The sequence below is a fragment of the Hoplias malabaricus genome, chromosome 4 (genome assembly GCF_029633855.1).
Source record: "Hoplias malabaricus isolate fHopMal1 chromosome 4, fHopMal1.hap1, whole genome shotgun sequence".
Lineage (NCBI taxonomy): Eukaryota > Metazoa > Chordata > Actinopteri > Characiformes > Erythrinidae > Hoplias > Hoplias malabaricus.
This window is the reverse complement of record NC_089803.1, coordinates 2,004,226-2,021,289: the sequence shown is the minus strand read 5'-3', so window position 1 is coordinate 2,021,289 and position 17,064 is coordinate 2,004,226. Positions and strand designations below refer to the sequence as shown.

Sequence of the window (17,064 nt, the reverse complement as noted above, 5' to 3'; positions counted from 1 at the left end):
ACAACCGGCACATTTTTGAGGCACAAGCTTTTTTGTTCCGCCCATAGACGCGTTCTGCCATTCATATGTTGACACTATGGTAATTCGGCAGCTGCTAGTGGAGGATCATTGGCTGATAATTTGCATGAAAACGCCCAAACACAGAGCACATGTCGCGGAATTGTTTACGTGGAGCTTCGTCATGTCGCACTCACGGGAGCTGCGGAGGAGAGCTTTGTTCTGGAAAATGAAGAGGATTTCAGCTCATCTGACGAAAGCGGGGAGGACAGTGACGAAGAAAGATTTATTTTGAGATGCGGATTGATCCGAAGGAGGATTTTTGTGAAGGGTAAGTGAAATATTTCCTTTCAAATGAAACAAACCCACGCTTCGCGCTCACTGTGTACACTCCGCGAATTCCGGGTAAATTAAAATAAATAATAAATTAAATAAGTATTCCTTTGTATATGAAAGCATAAATTAATGTAAAAAAAAACCTGCTGTTGTGTAAACGGGACATTCAAGTGTAGCCTGTTGCTAATCTGAGTGTGCATGCTGAGAGTGCTAACACTACCATGCGAGGCTCCAGTACCATAAGTGTGGCTTATGGCTGTATATGTTTAGCCTAGTGTGTTAATGTCATGTGTAAATGGCCTGTGTGAATGTAATAGTGTCATCCTATGTAGCTTGTTATGCTATGTACTGCTATACATAGGTCATATGTAAGTACTGTATTTGAAATACAAGTAATTATTAGTTGTAGTGACTGTTGGCATGAATAGCTAATCTTTGTAACTGCTCAGAAGCTCACATTTCTTATTATTTTTCTTTCAGAAATGTGGAAAATACTCCACCTCCAAGCAAAGACGACGGCGTCAACCAAGTCTGCAACCACCAACGTGTAAACACATGGTCCTTCCACATCTGCTCTGCAAGTTTAGCATTTTGCATTACACAACTCAGCACAAAACTTTGAAGTGGTACAGAAAACTGTTTCTTCACTTCTTGGACATTGCTGCTACCAATGCCTACATTCTCCACAACAACTTATGCAACAGGACAGCCTGACCCACAAGGCATTCATGGAAGAGCTTGTTGAACAGCTGTGTGGTATGCAAAAACCCCATGGAAGTGTGAACAGTGTGATGTCTACCTTTGCATGCAGCCAGACAGAAACTGTTTTAGAGACTGGCATCTTTTGTTGAACTGACTCAAATATATATACACACACAAGGATATACAGTATGACTATCTTTAGTATATTATCACTATGTTTACATGTGAACACATTTTCCATTTATTTTAATTCATGCCAGTTATTTATTTTTTTGTTTTTATTGCTTGTTTAGTTCTCTTTTTTTGAAATAAACTGTGATAAACTCTGCCTCTGGTCTCTTCTCTTTTGACAGCTGTGGCAGTGACAGCTAATGGGCCATTCATTAGGCAGTGGGGTGGGGACCTCGCACCTCGGTTTTCGCACCTATCTTCATACATATGCAATGTAGGAGCCAGTGACTGAGAAAAACAGAGTGTCACCTCACATTTGTTATGTCCTAAGTATAAAATTACATACAATTTATGAAAAGTAGAATCAGCAGTGTGTTGCCAAGACCCGTGTTCACAAAGTTTTGACCTCAAAGGTCCCGGTGAGAAATGTTTAGAATGTGTTTTTTCACAGTATATCAGCACTTCTGAAAATAGGTTTTTGGAAAGTCTAAGTTTAGAGTAAATTTAATCAAAATATAGATGTATGACACTCTTACTGATTCAACATTGTTGTTGCAGAGATAGTTCTGAAAAATGCATGTGTAACACTTTGAGAAAAAATAATTTCAGATGCGTACAATTTGTAAAACAATCAAGGCATGTCAGACTACACCAGAGTGTCTGAAAACCCCTCAGACTCCAGGGGCTGTATTTATGCTGTTTTTACAGACTTGCTGTGTGTAATCTCACAAAGGACTCTTGTGAAACTCTGGGATCAGCTCTACCATCCGTAAACCCCTCCCTGAAAGAGCTGGACCTCAGTAACAATGACCTGCAGGTTTCAGGAGTGGAGCTGCTCTCTGCTGGACTGAAGTGTTCACTCTGTAAACTGGAGACTCTCAGGTAAAACCTTCAAAAGATGGGTTTAAAATAAAGTATTGTTTTCAGAATTTGTTATAGAGTTGTTTATTTTATTCAAGTTAAACTCATATTGATTTAGAAGTGTTTCTGATTCAGATTATTAATTTGGCTTGTCAAAGCCAAATTACTGTTCTTCGAAATCCTATCTTTTCTTTCTTTTTCTTATTATTTTATTCGCAAAATGTAAACTGCTACTCTTCCTAGGGTTTTCATTCTATAGCTTTGTGTGTTTTTACCCTGCAACGATGCTAGTAATATGTCACAAGCCAACTTTCACCCTCTAGTTTAATATTTTATGTAACTGTAAGCTCCTCCTTGGATCACCACCTTAACGTGGTGGAGGGGTTTGTGTGCCTGCGTGAGCCTAGGAGCTATGTTGTCGGGGGCAATAGCCCCTGGTAGGGTCTCCCAAGGCAAATTGGTCCTAGGTGATGGGCCAGACAAAGAGTGATCCATAAAGACACGGATGAAAAAGAGAAAAACGTGGACACAGCCTCCCTTGCCCGGAGCAGGGTTACCGGGCCTCACCCTGGAGCCAGGCCTGGGGGAGGGGTTCCTTGGCGAGCGCCTGGTGGCCGGACTTTCACCTATGAGGTCCTGCCGGGCTTAGCCCGAAGGAGATACATGGGTCCACTCTCCCATGGGCCCACCACCTGTGGGAGAGGTAGTAATCCAGGTCTGGTGCATTGTGGATCGGGTGGCGGTCGGGGTCGGGGGCCCTGGCGTTCTGATCCTCGGTTACTGAAACTGGCTTTTGGAACATGGAACGTAACCTCTCTGGTGGGAAAAGAGCCTGAGCTGGTGTGCGAGGTTGAGAGGTACCGGCTAGATATAGTTGGGCTCACCTCGACACACAGTATGGGCTCTGGAACCAATCTCCTTGAGAGGGGCTGGATGCTCTTTCACTCTGGAGTTGCCCAGGGTGAGAGGCGTAAGGCAGGTGTGGGCTTACTTATAGCCCCCGGCTTAGCGCCTGTACGTTGGGGTTTACCCCAGTGGACGAGAGGGTAATTTCCCTGCGCCTTCAGGTTGGGGAAAGGGCTCTGACTGTTGTTTGTGCTTATGCACCGAACAGCAGTTCAGAGTACCATGCCTTCTTGGGGACCCTAGAGGGAGTGCTGGAGAACGCTCTTTCTGGGGACTCCATTGTTCTGCTGGGGGACTTCAACGCTCACGTGGGTAATGACAGTGAGACCTGGAGGGGCGTGATTGGGAGGAACGGCCCCGCTAATCTGAACCCGAGTGGTGTTCAGTTATTGGATTTCTGTGCTCGTCACAGTTTGTCCATTACGAACACCATGTTCGAACATAAGGGTGTCCACAAGTACACCTGGCATCAGGACACCCTAGGCCGCATTTCGATGATCGACTTTATAGTCGTATCATCTGACCTGCGGCCATATGTTCTGGACACTCGGGTGAACAGAGGCGCGGAGCTGTCAACTGATCACCACCTTGTGGTGAGTTGGATCAGATGGCGGGGGAGGATGCCGGACAGACCTGGCAGGCCCAAACGTGTGCTGAGGGTTTGCTGGGAACATTTGGCAGAGGAACCTGTCAGAAAGATCTTCAACTCCCACATACGGCAGAGCTTCGACTGCATCCCGGGGGAGGCTGGTGACATTGAGTCCGAGTGGGCCATGTTTCGGACCTCCATTGTTGAGGCGGCTGAACGGAGCTGTGGCTGCAAGGTTGTCGGTGCCTGTCTGGGTGGCAATCCTCGCACTCGGTGGTGGACACCCCGGGTGAGGGGGGCTGTCAAGCTGAAGAAAGAGTCCTATCAAGCCTGGTTGGCTCAGGGAACTCCGGAGGCAGCCGACAGGTATCGAGGAGCCAAGCGGCTTGCGGCCTCGGCAGTCGCTGAGGCAAAAACTCGGGTGTGGGAGGAGCTCGGTGAGAACATGGAAAACGACTTTCGGTCGGGTCCGAGAAGTTTCTGGCAAACCGTCAGGCGACTCAGGAGGGGAAAGCAGTTTTCCACCAACACTGTATATGGTGGAGGTGGGGAACTGTTGACCTCGACTGGGGACGTCACCAGACGGTGGAAGGAATACTTCGAGGATCTTCTCAATCCCACCAGCACGTCTTCCGCAGAAGAAGCAGAGCTTGGGGACCCCGGGGGGGGGGGCTCGTCTATCACTGGGGCTGAAGTGGCCAAGGTGGTAGGGAAACTCCTTGGCGGTAGGGCCCCGGGGGTGGATGAGGTTCACCCCGGGTTCCTCAAGGCTCTGGATGTTGTGGCGCTGTCCTGGTTGACACGTCTTTGCAACATCGCGTGGACATCGGGGGCAGTGCCTCTGGACTGGCAGACTGGGGTGGTGGTTACCCTTTTCAAAAAGGGGGATCGGAGGGTGTGTTCCAACTATAGGGGGATCACACTCTTCAGCCTCCCCGGTAAGGTCTATGCGGGGGTACTGGAGAAGAGAGTCCGACTGATAGTTGAACCTCGGATCCAGGAGGAACAATGCGGATTCCGCCCCGGTCGTGGAACACAGGACCAGCTCTTTACCCTCGCTAGGATCCTGGAGGGTGCATGGGAGTTTGCTCAACCAGTCTACATGTGTTTTAGGCATTTGACCGTGTCCCTCGGGGTATTCTGTGGGGGGTACTCAGGGAGTATGGGGCACTGGGCTCTTTGTTACGAGCTATCCAGTCCCTGTACAAACAGAGCAGGAGTCTGGTTCGTATGGCTGGCAGTAAGTCTGACTGGTTTCCAGTCAGAGTTGGACTCCGTCAGGGCTGCCCGTTGTCACCGGTTCTGTTCACAATTTTTATGGACAGAATTTCTCGGCGTAGCTAAGTGGCGGTGGGTGTCTGGTTTGGTGGTCTCAGGATTCCATGTCTGCTTTTTGCAGATGATGTGGTCTTGTTGGCTTCATCGAGCCGGGACCTCCAGCTCTTGCTGGACCAGTTTGCAGCCGAGTGTGAAGCGGTAGGGATGAGGATCAGCACCTCCAAGTCCGAGTCCATGGTACTCAGCCGGAAAAGGGTGGAGTGCTCTTACCAGGTTGGAAGTGAGATCCTGCCTCAAGTGGAGGAGTTTAAATACCTCGGGGTCTTGTTCACGAGTGAGGGAAAGATGGAGCGTGAGATTGACAGGCGGATCAGCAGTAATGCGGGCTCTGTACCGGTCCGTTGTGGTGAAGAGAGAGCTGAGTAAAAAAGCAAAGATCTCGATTTACCGTTCAATCTACGTCCCAACCCTCACCTATGGTCACGAGCTTTGGGTAGTGACCGAAAGAACGAGATCGCGGGTACAAGCGGCTGAAATGAGTTTTCTCCGCAGGATGTCTGGACTCTCCCTTAGAGACAGGGTTAGGAGCTCGGACATCCGGGAGAGACTCCCGCTGGAGCCGCTGCTCCTCCACGTCGAGAGGAGCCAGTTGATGTGGTTCGGGCATCTGGTTTGGATGCCTCCTGGACGCCTTCCTGGAGAGGTGTTCCAGGCATGTCCAACGGGGAGGAGGCCCTGGGGCAGACCAAGAACACGCTGCAAACTGATTATATGTCTCAACTGGCCTGGGAACGCCTCGGTATACCCCCGGAGGAGCTAGAGTCGGTGGCTGGGGAGAGGGAGGTCTGGGTTTCTTTGCTCGACTGCTTCCCCTGGACCCGGATAAGCGGTGGATAATGGATGGATGAATGGATGGATGTAACTGTAAGGCTTGTTAGATGTGCCTTGTCTCTGCTAGCTCAAGCTACTATCTCTCCGCTATCTGAAGCTGTGGTTCCCTGTTAGCAAAAGCTAATGTGCTAAATAATACTCGCCCTGTTTGGGTGATTGAACAACTGCCAAGCCTACCAATAATTAGTAATTTGGGTGCTAATAGTTATGGTAAAATCAACCTTTTCTCTGTTATTTAGTTTTGTTTACTCATAAGATTTGTCTCAGTTCTATTAAAAGCCCTGATAGCACAAACACATCTTAGAGACGTCTGCTGGACATATCAAAGGTCGTCTGGAATGCGTATTTAATAGAGCGTGTGCTCATCTGCAATACGTCTCTGATACATCTCTGTTGGATCGTGGAAGGCCATTAAACGCCGTCTCTGGGTCGTCACTGGTCTCTGGGCTGTGCTGCTGCTGCTCTGATCTCTGGGCTGTGAAATAAAAAAAATTATAATAATAAATAAATTAATTTAGTAAACTAAATATCCACAAAAATGGAGACACGTGTTTTTAACTGGAAAGTGATATGTATACATGATATACATTAACACATAGTTTCACTTCATCATATATTTTGGAAAACATAACATTAAGTAATATATAGCCTACAATTATTACTTAGCAGCCTTTCAACCACTGACCATCAACGCCCAGCTTACATTTGTGAACCCTGTCACCAGCAGAAGCTGGTGTTGAAGGAAAGCAAGGAAAGCTTTGATGCAGTAATTTTCATCTAATACTCACTGAAACATGATAAAGCTTTCACATAGCTTTCTTTGACAAGCTCTGCAAATTGACTGAAAGTGTTTCTACCATTTTGGTCATTCTTAAAAAGATAACAAACCACAGAGTGATACGACTGCTTTACAAAGATTTAGTTTGAAGTAGCTTCAGAGTAGCTCTTCCCCAAAAAATGCTTTCTGAAAGTTACAGCCCAGACAATACAAAGAAAGTTCGTAAAGATGCATATAGCTGCATTAACCCTGAGCCTGAGCTTCCAGTTGGTGAAACAAGACATTTGCAAAAGCAAAAACAAGAAGAGCTAATTACAATTTTCAAAAACAAAGACAAGGATGCAAAACATAGAAAGACTGATGGTAGAGAGGAGAGACATATTGTCAGGACTGAAGGAGACAAAAGAGATCCTTAAAGAATGGCCTTATCTCTTCCAGGAAGCTGGAATGAGGCTCCATTTTAGGGAACTAACAGGTGTCCAGATTGATGATGGCTTTGAAGAGTCCACAGCCACAAAGTTCAGAAGAATCCTGCGTGTTACTTTCAGTTTGTTCATACGTCACCATCCAGCAAAGAAGGCACTATTCTGAGCCAGGTCCTCTCAGGAGGTGATGAAACTTGTGCAGCTGTACTGATGCTTCTGGCCCATTTCAAAAAGCAGCAAGACAAGATGTTCCTGCATGTTGATGACACTGCCTTTGCAATTGATGTTGACACTACAAAGCTACCATGGACACCCTGCATTGTGGTCTGTGGTAGGTTGTGCCTAAAGTAATCATGTTAGTTGAAATTTTAGCATTATTAGCATTATATCTGCACAGGTAATTGATCAGGAAGTGCACCACACATAGTGAACTAATGTGTGAAGAACACAGATTCTTGATTACTTGCCCTCATTGGACTCATTTTGCATTGTTCACAGGTGACAGCCCACTCTCTGCCAAGATGTTCATGATTGCAGTGGACCAGGTCGTAGTAAATGAGCAGCTTCCTAGCTTCACCAAAGCGTTCTAGATGATGTTCTGCTCATATTGTCTGCACAGCGTGTTTGCAGCTACACTGGAGGTCTTGCAGAGGTATGTGAAGAAAAGTCTAAGGACATCAATGTCAGTTGTTTCATTTATCTAATTTAAACATCGTTTTGTTTCTATTCTTATCATCAAAGGGAAGGCCATGAGTTGAATACAATTTATTTTGGGGGTTTTAAACAGTGTTTTGTTCTTTACTTTTACAAAGGTATTTCCTAATTCCTGATTTATTTTATTTTAATGCTCATACTAAAGCTTCTTGTTGCCCATTCAAAATGTAACGAGTATCTCAGCCATCCAATCACTGGTTTGAAATATTAAAGCTGACCCAAGAACCTGAAGCCTTCTGAATTTCAGTTTGAAGTATTTAGTTAAAACGTTTGTGGCAGGAAGTCATTTTAAATGTAACAGTAAAATCTTCCAGGGAGAAAGTTTCCACTTGCCTGAGTGTGCTGTGAGAAATGACTGAGAATTCATTGAATATTATTTTAATTTCATTAGAGGACAGACCTGATCAGTGATTTTACTGCAGTGTCTGGTTTGTTTTTGTACTTTGATTTTATTTACTTTTATTTGGATTGCCCTGAAAGAGAGACACCACTTGCTTTCTCTGACTTGTTAATGCTAGGATTAATTAACACTCTGAGGGTGTTCCAGTCACGGATGTAGCAATTCTGGACTATATTTCCCTTTCAATTGAATATTTTCTGCTGAATGTTTTGTAGTCTAGAATTAGACTTTATCCATGTCCCTGAATGTCTTGCACTTTGGACTTTTTTTCCCAACAGATGCATCTTCAAAATAAACCCAGATCAAGGGACTAAAGTCACATGAAAAGAAAAGGGAGGCCAGTGCGCTGTCAACCCGAGGATGCTGAGCCTCATCTCCAAAACTGCCCATTTTGAGTGAACAGAGTAAAACGTATATAATGTAAGCTTCAACCAGCTAAAGTACACCTCCAAACCACCGGTGGTTTTATATTTATAGACATTTTGAAGGTTTTAAATGTAAACTGGACCTGTGCTTTTCCAATGGAGCAGTAAAGTTTGTGGTGGCTAATGAGTCACCTGTTTCAGAAAAATCATGTGCCCAAAAGATAAAATGCAGAGATCTGAAGGGGGCTGTATATATTTATATTTTTATAGCAATATATTTCAATCAATAGGCATACATCTGTTATCCAATGAAAGGGCAGGGGCTGAGAATTATGAAATGATAAACCATTTTTCTGTCAATTGTTTAGATTTGTTTTTATTACAGGACATAATTATATTTCATTATCACTGTTTTTATGACTTTTACTTTAATAAAAACGTAGTAATACAACCTATATGTATAAGCTTAGCATCTCTGAATTCCTGAGATTCTCCTGAAACTAACAAGCCCTCATTTGTCTGTCTATGACCTTCCTATCAAAAATAATCCACTATTTCCCTACAGTAATCTATGGGGAAATAAGAACCCAGAAAGGGTGCTCTTACTTTGAAAAAATCCTCCAGCCAAGGGACATCACATGATCATAAAACAACCTATAATGCCTAAGCTTTCATTGGACACCTCGCGAGACTCTGCGGACAAATCAGGAGCCGAGAAAATCCCGCTGCGCAGCCACAGAGAGAGCGCCGGGAGCGCACAGAGGAGCGCAGTTTGACGGAGGAATGCACCAGAATACTAGAATTTCACTAGGTTTTTGCTTGTTTTACTGATTATCTTCGCAATGGCCAAGGGACATCACATGATCATAAAACAACCTGTAATGCCTAAGCTTTCATTGGACTTCACTTATCTTTGTAATGACACTGAACTGGACTCAAAAGCAAACAGTGATGAGGAATGGAGGACTATCACAGAAACTCAGAGACTAAGGGCCTCTCTCTCTCTGGTTCCAAAAGCACTGCCCCCCCCCACTGTTATCATCTCAATCACTGACACCCATCAACATCTCAGCCCGAGGTGTCAAGCTCTGCCTCTTCTTTTGTTACGGAGACGAGGTCTGCTTCATATTTTATTTATTTGTATTTACTTTATTTATTATTTGAGCTTGATTCTTTTACATAGTTGGGTTTATAAGTGTGACTTTTGAAAAATAAATGTTCAAGAAAAAGAACATGCTTCTTGACTTTCTTTCACATTGCATTTGAACATACATGTGTCCCAGTGGTGTATTTTAGCACTTTGGAGAGGTCTAAGACCCCAATGACACCAAAAGAAAACACATTTAGGATGAGCAGTGAGTCCAGCGTGGCCTGTCAGAGACTAATAGATCTAAGTCACGCCCAACAAACAAACCAAGCACTGTGTATTTGAGATGATTCATTGTAGAAGCTGTTTTTACAGATTGAAGGCCAAAAGGACACTTGGAGATGTTCAGAAGGACACCGGGGCGACACTGGATTCAGACTTGAATAACTACAAAATAAATAATGTCAAACACACAGTTTTTTTTCTGGTAAATGTTCACACACAGACACAGACGTCTGAGACACAAAATGGACGCCTGATGATTGCCTTCAGAGTGAAATGAAGTGTAAAATACTGTTTCAAGACAAAAACACAGTGAGTGTTTCCTAGTGTTTTTGATGTTCAGCGCTAAGATGGAGGCATATGGAATCATTCTTATGATCAAACAAACACATGTACATGTCATTTTAAGTGTTCTATTGAAGAAAACACCACTATTGTGAATATTTTCCATACAGTCAGTGAATAATGATCCTTAAGATTTGGGTATCTGTACTCAGACGGAAATTCAGAGAGATGGCATAGTGCTAAAAAGGAAATGGTTCTATGTAGAACCCTGTGCACACAAAGAACATTCTGCGTAATTAAAGGGTTCTCTGCATCATGAAGGGATTCTTCAGACTGTTAAAGAATGTGCTATAGATGGTTCTATTTAGCACCTTTCAGAAAAGGGTTCTATATTCCACCAAAAAAGGCTTCTACTCTTGTTACAATATCAAGCTTGTTAGAGGATACAGGAACCATTTGTTGGTGTCGCATAGAACCCTTTTCTGAAAGGTGCAATATGGAACCCCTTCATGATGCAGAGAACTCTTTAATCCTGCAGAAGGTTCTTTGAGAGTTTAGGGTTCTATATAGAACCATTTCCTTTACTAAAGAACATTTGAAACAATATCATTTTTAAGTGTGTAGTTTATGAGCTTTTTTGTTTTTATGCCCTTTGTTGTTTGTCTATTTACTAAAAGTTGTTTTGAAGAGGAACTTAGAGTGCAGCTTATTTTTGTTTCCTGTTGAAAAGAAAAAAATAAAGAACATTGTGTCCCTTTAAAGGGTCATCAGTCAAGCAATAAATCATCATTCAGTTCCAAACCTTCTGTGTCCCGTGTTAGTTTTTGGAGTAACAGCACATATGCTGAAAACTCACTCAATAACCAACCTTTTTTGGCAGCTTTTTAAAGCTTCCTCTCTGCGCAGAACTGAGCTGCACAGCTTGGTGAGCAACAAGATTTTAGCCTCTGTTCATTTAAACTAGTGAGTAAAGCAGGGTGTTGGGTTTGTTTTTTTCTTATGACAGTGTAGGCATAAAATTAAGTACCTTTAATAAACAATGCCACATGTTACGTCCCATGTTATTTTGGAGTGTTTGTTTTTCTTTCTCTGTCAACAACTATGTGTGCAGCAACCCGCTTCCCAGAGGCAGTGCCATTACGTTCTTTGAAGGCAAAACCTATAGTAAAGGCTCTTATAAAGTTTTTCTCTACTTTTGGGCTTCCACGTATAGTACAAACTGATCAAGGGTCAAACTTTATGTCACGGTTGTTCAAGCAGGTGTTGTCCCAATTAGAAATAAAACATCTGACTTCTAGTGCTTATCACCCCGAGAGTCAAGGTGCGCTGGAGAGATTTCATCAAACATTGAAGTCGATGTTGCGTACCTACTGCTTGGAGTCAAATAAAGACTGGGATGAGGGACTTCCATTGCTTTGGTTCACTGTTCGTGAGACTCCTCAAGAGTCTTTGGAGTTTAGTGCTGCAGATTTGGTGTTTGCGCACACAGCACGAGGGTCCTTAAAGCTGTTAAAAGAAAAGTGAATGGCTGAAGGAGTTGGTGCCACTTCAAATGGTAATGTACTGGATTATGTCAGTTCATTTCGTAGCGTTTGCATCATGTATGCGATCTAGCTCGTGCTTCTTTGTCATCTGCTCAGACGAAAATGAAAACACGTTTTGATAAAAAATGCCGTTTCTCGTTGTTTTCAGCAAGGTGATAAAGTGTTGTTTATTACCTGTTCCTGGTTCGGCTTTACAAGCTCGTTTCTCTGGCCCTTATGAAGTTCAGTCTAAATTAAGTGAGACTGATGGTTATTTGTACTCCTGACAGAAAGCGTTGGAATGGGTTGGCTGTTCTAAGTTTCAGTGCATGGAGTTCTCCCTGTCTCCTAGTGCCAAAGCCAGACGGCACATTGCGTTTTTGCACTGATTATAGGAAATCAATGCCATAACAAAACCTGATTCCTATCCTTTGCCAGGCATGGAGGATTGTGTTGACAATGTGGGTTCTGCTGCATATGTTTCAAAACTAGATTTGCTCAAGGGCTATTGGCAGGTACCTCTGACTCCTCGTGCAGCTGACGTTTCTGCCGTGGTCACACCAGATAATTTTCTGCAATATACAGTTATGGCCTTTGGCCTCTGGAATGCACCAAGTACTTTTCAGCGGCTTATGAAACATGTTTTGATGGGGATTTCTGACTGTGAGGTCTACCTAGATGATATTGTTGTCCATTCATCTACGTGGAGTGATCATTTGAAGACTATTTATGCTGTGTTTGATAGACTGCACCAAGCTTCGTTGACTTTAAATCTGGCTAACTGTGAGTTTGGTAAGGCTACAGTTACTTACCTAGGGAAGCAGGTTGGTCAAGGCCAAGTTCGTCCTGTTCCTGCAAAAGTGCAGGTAATTATTGATTTTCCTGCACCGTGTACAAAACAGGAGTTAAGACGTTTTCTTGGTATGGCAGGATATTACCGTGGGTTCTGCAGGAACTTTTCTGATGTTGTTTTACCTCTAACTAATTTACTACATGCCTCTTGTGAATTCGTTTGGTCTAATGACTGCCAACATGCTTTTGAATCTGTGAAAACATTGCTCTGTAATGCTCCTGTGCTCTCTGCTCCAGATTTTACACGGCCATTCAAGCTGGATGTGGATGCTAGTGCAACTGGTGCTGTCCTTCTGCAAGAGGATTTAAGTGGTATCAACCAACCAGTGTGCTATTATTCCAAAACATAATTTTTAAAACATCAGCTTAACTACAGCACTATAGAAAAGGAGGCATTGGCATTGTTGTTGGCATTACAAAATTTTGAGGTCTGTGTTGGATCTAATTCATGGCCACTTGTTGTGTACACTGATCATAATCCGTTGATTTTTCTCTCTCGAATGAAAAACTCAAATCAACGAATTATGAGGTGGGCACTTATGGTTCAGGAATTCAATCTGGAGATTTGTTATAAAAAGGGTCAGAGAATGTATTAGCTGATGCTCTTTCTTGTGTTTAAAATTTTAAAATAACATGGTATGTTAAATTTTGGTGGTGGGGTGTTACGTCCCGTGTTATTTTGGAGTGTTTGTTTTTCTTTCTCTTTGTTGGAGATTTTAGGTGAATGCTCTTGGGGCTGATTTGCTGCCTGTTGCTCCACCCACATGCTTCACTTCTGATTGGCTGGCTCTGATGGCGGGAGATTTAAAAAGGACCCTTGTCCTGGAGTTGGGGAGCTGCTCCTTTTCTTCTATCCAAGCCGAAGCTTTGCTTCAGCGGGCTGCCCAAGAGTGTCAGACCAAAGTTCTTTTGATGTTGTATTCTGTGGTTGTTGTATTTTAAACAGGATTTGTAAGGGAGACCTGCCATTTTGTTTATGCTTTTGGGCCCTGTTTTTTGGTGAGAGTAGACAGGGCAGCTATTTGTATTTTCTTTTCTGTAAGTTTAGTTAGTGGAATTGGTTTATTTTTAGTTATTGTTTGTTATTTTGGCCTGTGGTCCCCCTGAAGTTTTATCCTGTTTTCTAAGAAGCTTTTAAAGCTGTCATGAGGCAATATTGAATGCTAAAAACAATAAATTATTACCTTCAGTATCTGTTTCTTTCTTTTGGTGACTTTATTTAAGAGTTACTTTGGTCTGAGGCCATTTTTTTTAATAATTTATAAACTTTTATTATGTCCAACCCCTAGTGGACGTAATACACAATTTATGTCACTTATACTATTTCCTGCATTAGATTATTGCAATGCATGGTTTTCCAGGGCCGCACAGTGACGCAGTAAGTAGTGTCGCAGTCACACAGCTCCAGCTCCCGGGGTTGTCGGTTCGAGCCCCACTACGGGTGACTGTCTGAGGAGTTTGGAGTGTTCTTCCTGTGTCTGGGTGGATTTCCTCCCAAAAACATACATTTGTAGGTGGATTGGCGACTCAGAATTGTCCATAGGCGTGAGTATGTAAGTGTATGTGTGAGTGTGTGTGTTGCCCTGTAAAGGACTGGCGCCCCCTCCAGGGTGTTATCCCGCCTTGCGACCGGTAATTCAAGGTAGGCCACGGACACACCCCTGAATAAGAAAAGTGGATACAGACAATGAATGAATGAATTGTTTTCCTGCCTTTGCCTGTATTACTTTTACTTTTTACAGATTTATTGATATGATTTTTCTCACTGACATCACTGATTGATTGCTGGCAGAGACACAACATGAGAGGTGTTGTCTTGTACTCTTTTAAAAGAAAAAAGACTGTGTATTAATAAAACAAGTTTGACAAATTTGTAACCAGAATTGCAAAGTTTTAATGTAAAAGGACACATGAATATAAAATTAATAAGATTTTCTGTAAAATTACAAAGAAAAAAGTTATGAACGTAAAGCTTTAAATAACTAACACAATGTTTAATTACAGAAAATTGCTGTAAGTTTACATTTGTTTATAATTTAAGAAAGCAGAAAAAAAACTGTATAAATACACAATAACACTCAATAATTTAAACACCCAAAATTACACAAGCTCCACCACAAAATAAACCCAAACACACAATAATAAACTGCTTGTTCCCCAACACCTGCGCAGCTGTTTGTGAAGGTAACATTTCCATTTCAGGTCAATCTCACGGCTACCATTTAGCCCTTGATCACAGGACGTGCATTCAAAAATGAAAAATTGAAAAATGAGCATAATATTAGCAAAAGTAAAACAAAATGGTAAACCAATTGAGTGATTAAATGAGTGAGTGTTAAAGAAATATTGATGAAATGTATAAAATGATTAAATGATTTACTCATCCTCCTCAGTAGAATCATGGTCCAAGGAGGCATAAATTGGCTGAGGCATTTCAAGGAGCAACTCGTCCAGAGGATTACATGTCCACTTCTTCACTAACCATAGTGAAGGTGACAGAACACTCAATAGTTTTGGTGATCAAACTTCTAACACAGGGAATAATGCAGCGTCTGATTACTGCCAGCACTAATAATTAAATTATTACCATGATAGTTAATTTCAACACCAATGCTCCCCATTTGCCAAAACATGAATCAAACCATGCCATCCAGTCATTTATACTCAAAAATTCATGAAACTCAGCAGTGAAAGCTGTCAGTTCTTCCATAATTGTTAGAGATGGGGTTTTGTGTCCTCACTGGCTCCATTTTCCTAGGGAGATGTGCCAGTGGAAAAGCAACAAATTTTAAGCGAGCGAGGCGTGTAGAGCCAGACCCCTGCAATGGAAAAGCACATAACTACATACAAAACACCTGAGGTTTATTATTGTGATGCTTCACTGACTGGTAATAGAGCCTCTGTCATTGCTATACAGGTGCTACTCTTAAAATTAGAATATCATGAAAAAGTGTATTCATTACAGTAATTCCATTCAAAAAGTGAAACTTGTATATTATACTCACACACAGACTGATATATTTCAAGTGTTTATTTCTTTTAATTTGATGATTACAACTGACAACTAATGAAAACCCCAAATTCAGTACCTCAGAAAATTGTGAAAACGTTCAATATTGAAGACACCTGGTGCCACACTCTAATCAGCTAATTAACTCAAAACATCTGCAAAGGCCTTTAAATGGTTTCTCAGTCTAGTTCCGTAGGGTACACAATCATGGGGAAGACTGCTGACTTGACAGTTGCCCTAAAGACGACCACTGACACCTTACACAAACAGGTCAAGACACAAAAGATCATTGTGTAAAGAGGCTGGCTGTTCACAGAGCTCTGTGTCCAAGCTCATTAATAGAGAGACGAAGGAAGGCGAAGGGTGAACGCAGTGATGTTTCCGGACAGACTGATGACTAAAACTCTTCCCACACTCTGAAGAGTGATACGGTTTCTCTCCTGTGTGAATGCGCTGGTGTCTTTGGAGATTACTCTGTACAGTAAAACTCTTCCCACACTCTGAACAGTGATATGGTTTCTCTCCTGTGTGAATGCGCTGGTGTTTTTGGAGACTACCCTGTTGAGTAAAACTCTTCCCACACTCTGAACAGTGATACGGTTTCTCTCCTGTGTGAATGCGCTGGTGTGTTTTGAGACTACCCTGTTGAGTAAAACTCATCCCACACTCTGAACAGTGATACGGTTTCTCTCCTGTGTGAATGCGCTGGTGTGTTTTGAGACTACCCTGTTGAGTAAAAGTGTTCCCACACTCTCCACAGTCATAAGTTTTCCGCTTGTTTTCACTTGTCTGAGATTTCCTGTTGGATGTGTGAGTGTGTGGAGTATCCAAGGATGCTTCCTGAGAACTGGAGCTTCTGTCCTCCATATCCTCACATTTAATCCCTCCTGATCTCAACATTGTGTTATATTCCACTTGGAAATGTTTCTTGATGCACCTGTGGAAAAACTCTGAAACTTTCTTGAACAACAGGAGCCAGAGAATGTATCCAAAGAGATGGTCTTCTGTCCTGGAAGACAATAAACAAAGATAAATTAGTTAAACTCTCTCTCCCTGTTGGTGACCAATATTCTCCTGAATTTGTAGTCAGTTCCACCTGAAGTACTGCTACTGAAACAGCAAAAAATAAGTCAGTGTTGACAACTCATGGTGCAGGAATAGAGCAACATCTAGGGCTGGGCAATATAAGTGCAAATCAATATCACGATTAATTGTACATTTTACCATGATTACAATTAATGAACGATTACTTTACAGGAGAGGCGCCTCAACTGCACATAGGGGGCACTCACAAACACCCTTGTTGAGTATAATAAAAGAATTAGGACACCTTTAGGCACATTTAGGTGGGCACGCACAAAACGAGGGCTGCGAGGGTGCAAGTGGTGTTTAAATGTTAACTGGTAACAGGTCAGCTCAGAGTGGCAGATGAGGAGTGGCTTGTTATAAACACAGTTCAAATGGCAGTGTCTTATGATGGTATGAGGATGCATTAATACACATGGCATGGGTGACTTGCACATCTCTGAAGACACGTTAATGCTGAATTACAAGTTTTGAAACAGCATGCTGCCATTCAGGCATTGATTTCTGGGAAAAGCCTTGTTTATAA

The 17,064-nt window shown here is 42.6% G+C and overlaps 2 protein-coding genes across 2 annotated transcripts in view; one reads left to right on the top strand and one right to left on the bottom strand.

Moving 5' to 3' along the window:
- Window positions 1-17,064, top strand: part of LOC136694219 (zinc finger protein 850-like) — a 517,486-nt gene that overhangs the window by 200,294 nt on the left and 300,128 nt on the right. The gene's annotated exons all lie outside the window — the stretch shown is intronic.
- LOC136694011 (zinc finger protein 665-like) overlaps window positions 14,356-17,064 on the bottom strand; it is a 33,058-nt gene continuing 30,349 nt past the window's right edge. The window contains exon 5 of the mRNA XM_066667335.1: window positions 14,356-16,461. Coding sequence (XP_066523432.1) covers window positions 15,711-16,461 — 751 coding nt within the window. The 3' untranslated portion in view covers window positions 14,356-15,710. The remainder of the gene's footprint in view (window positions 16,462-17,064) is intronic.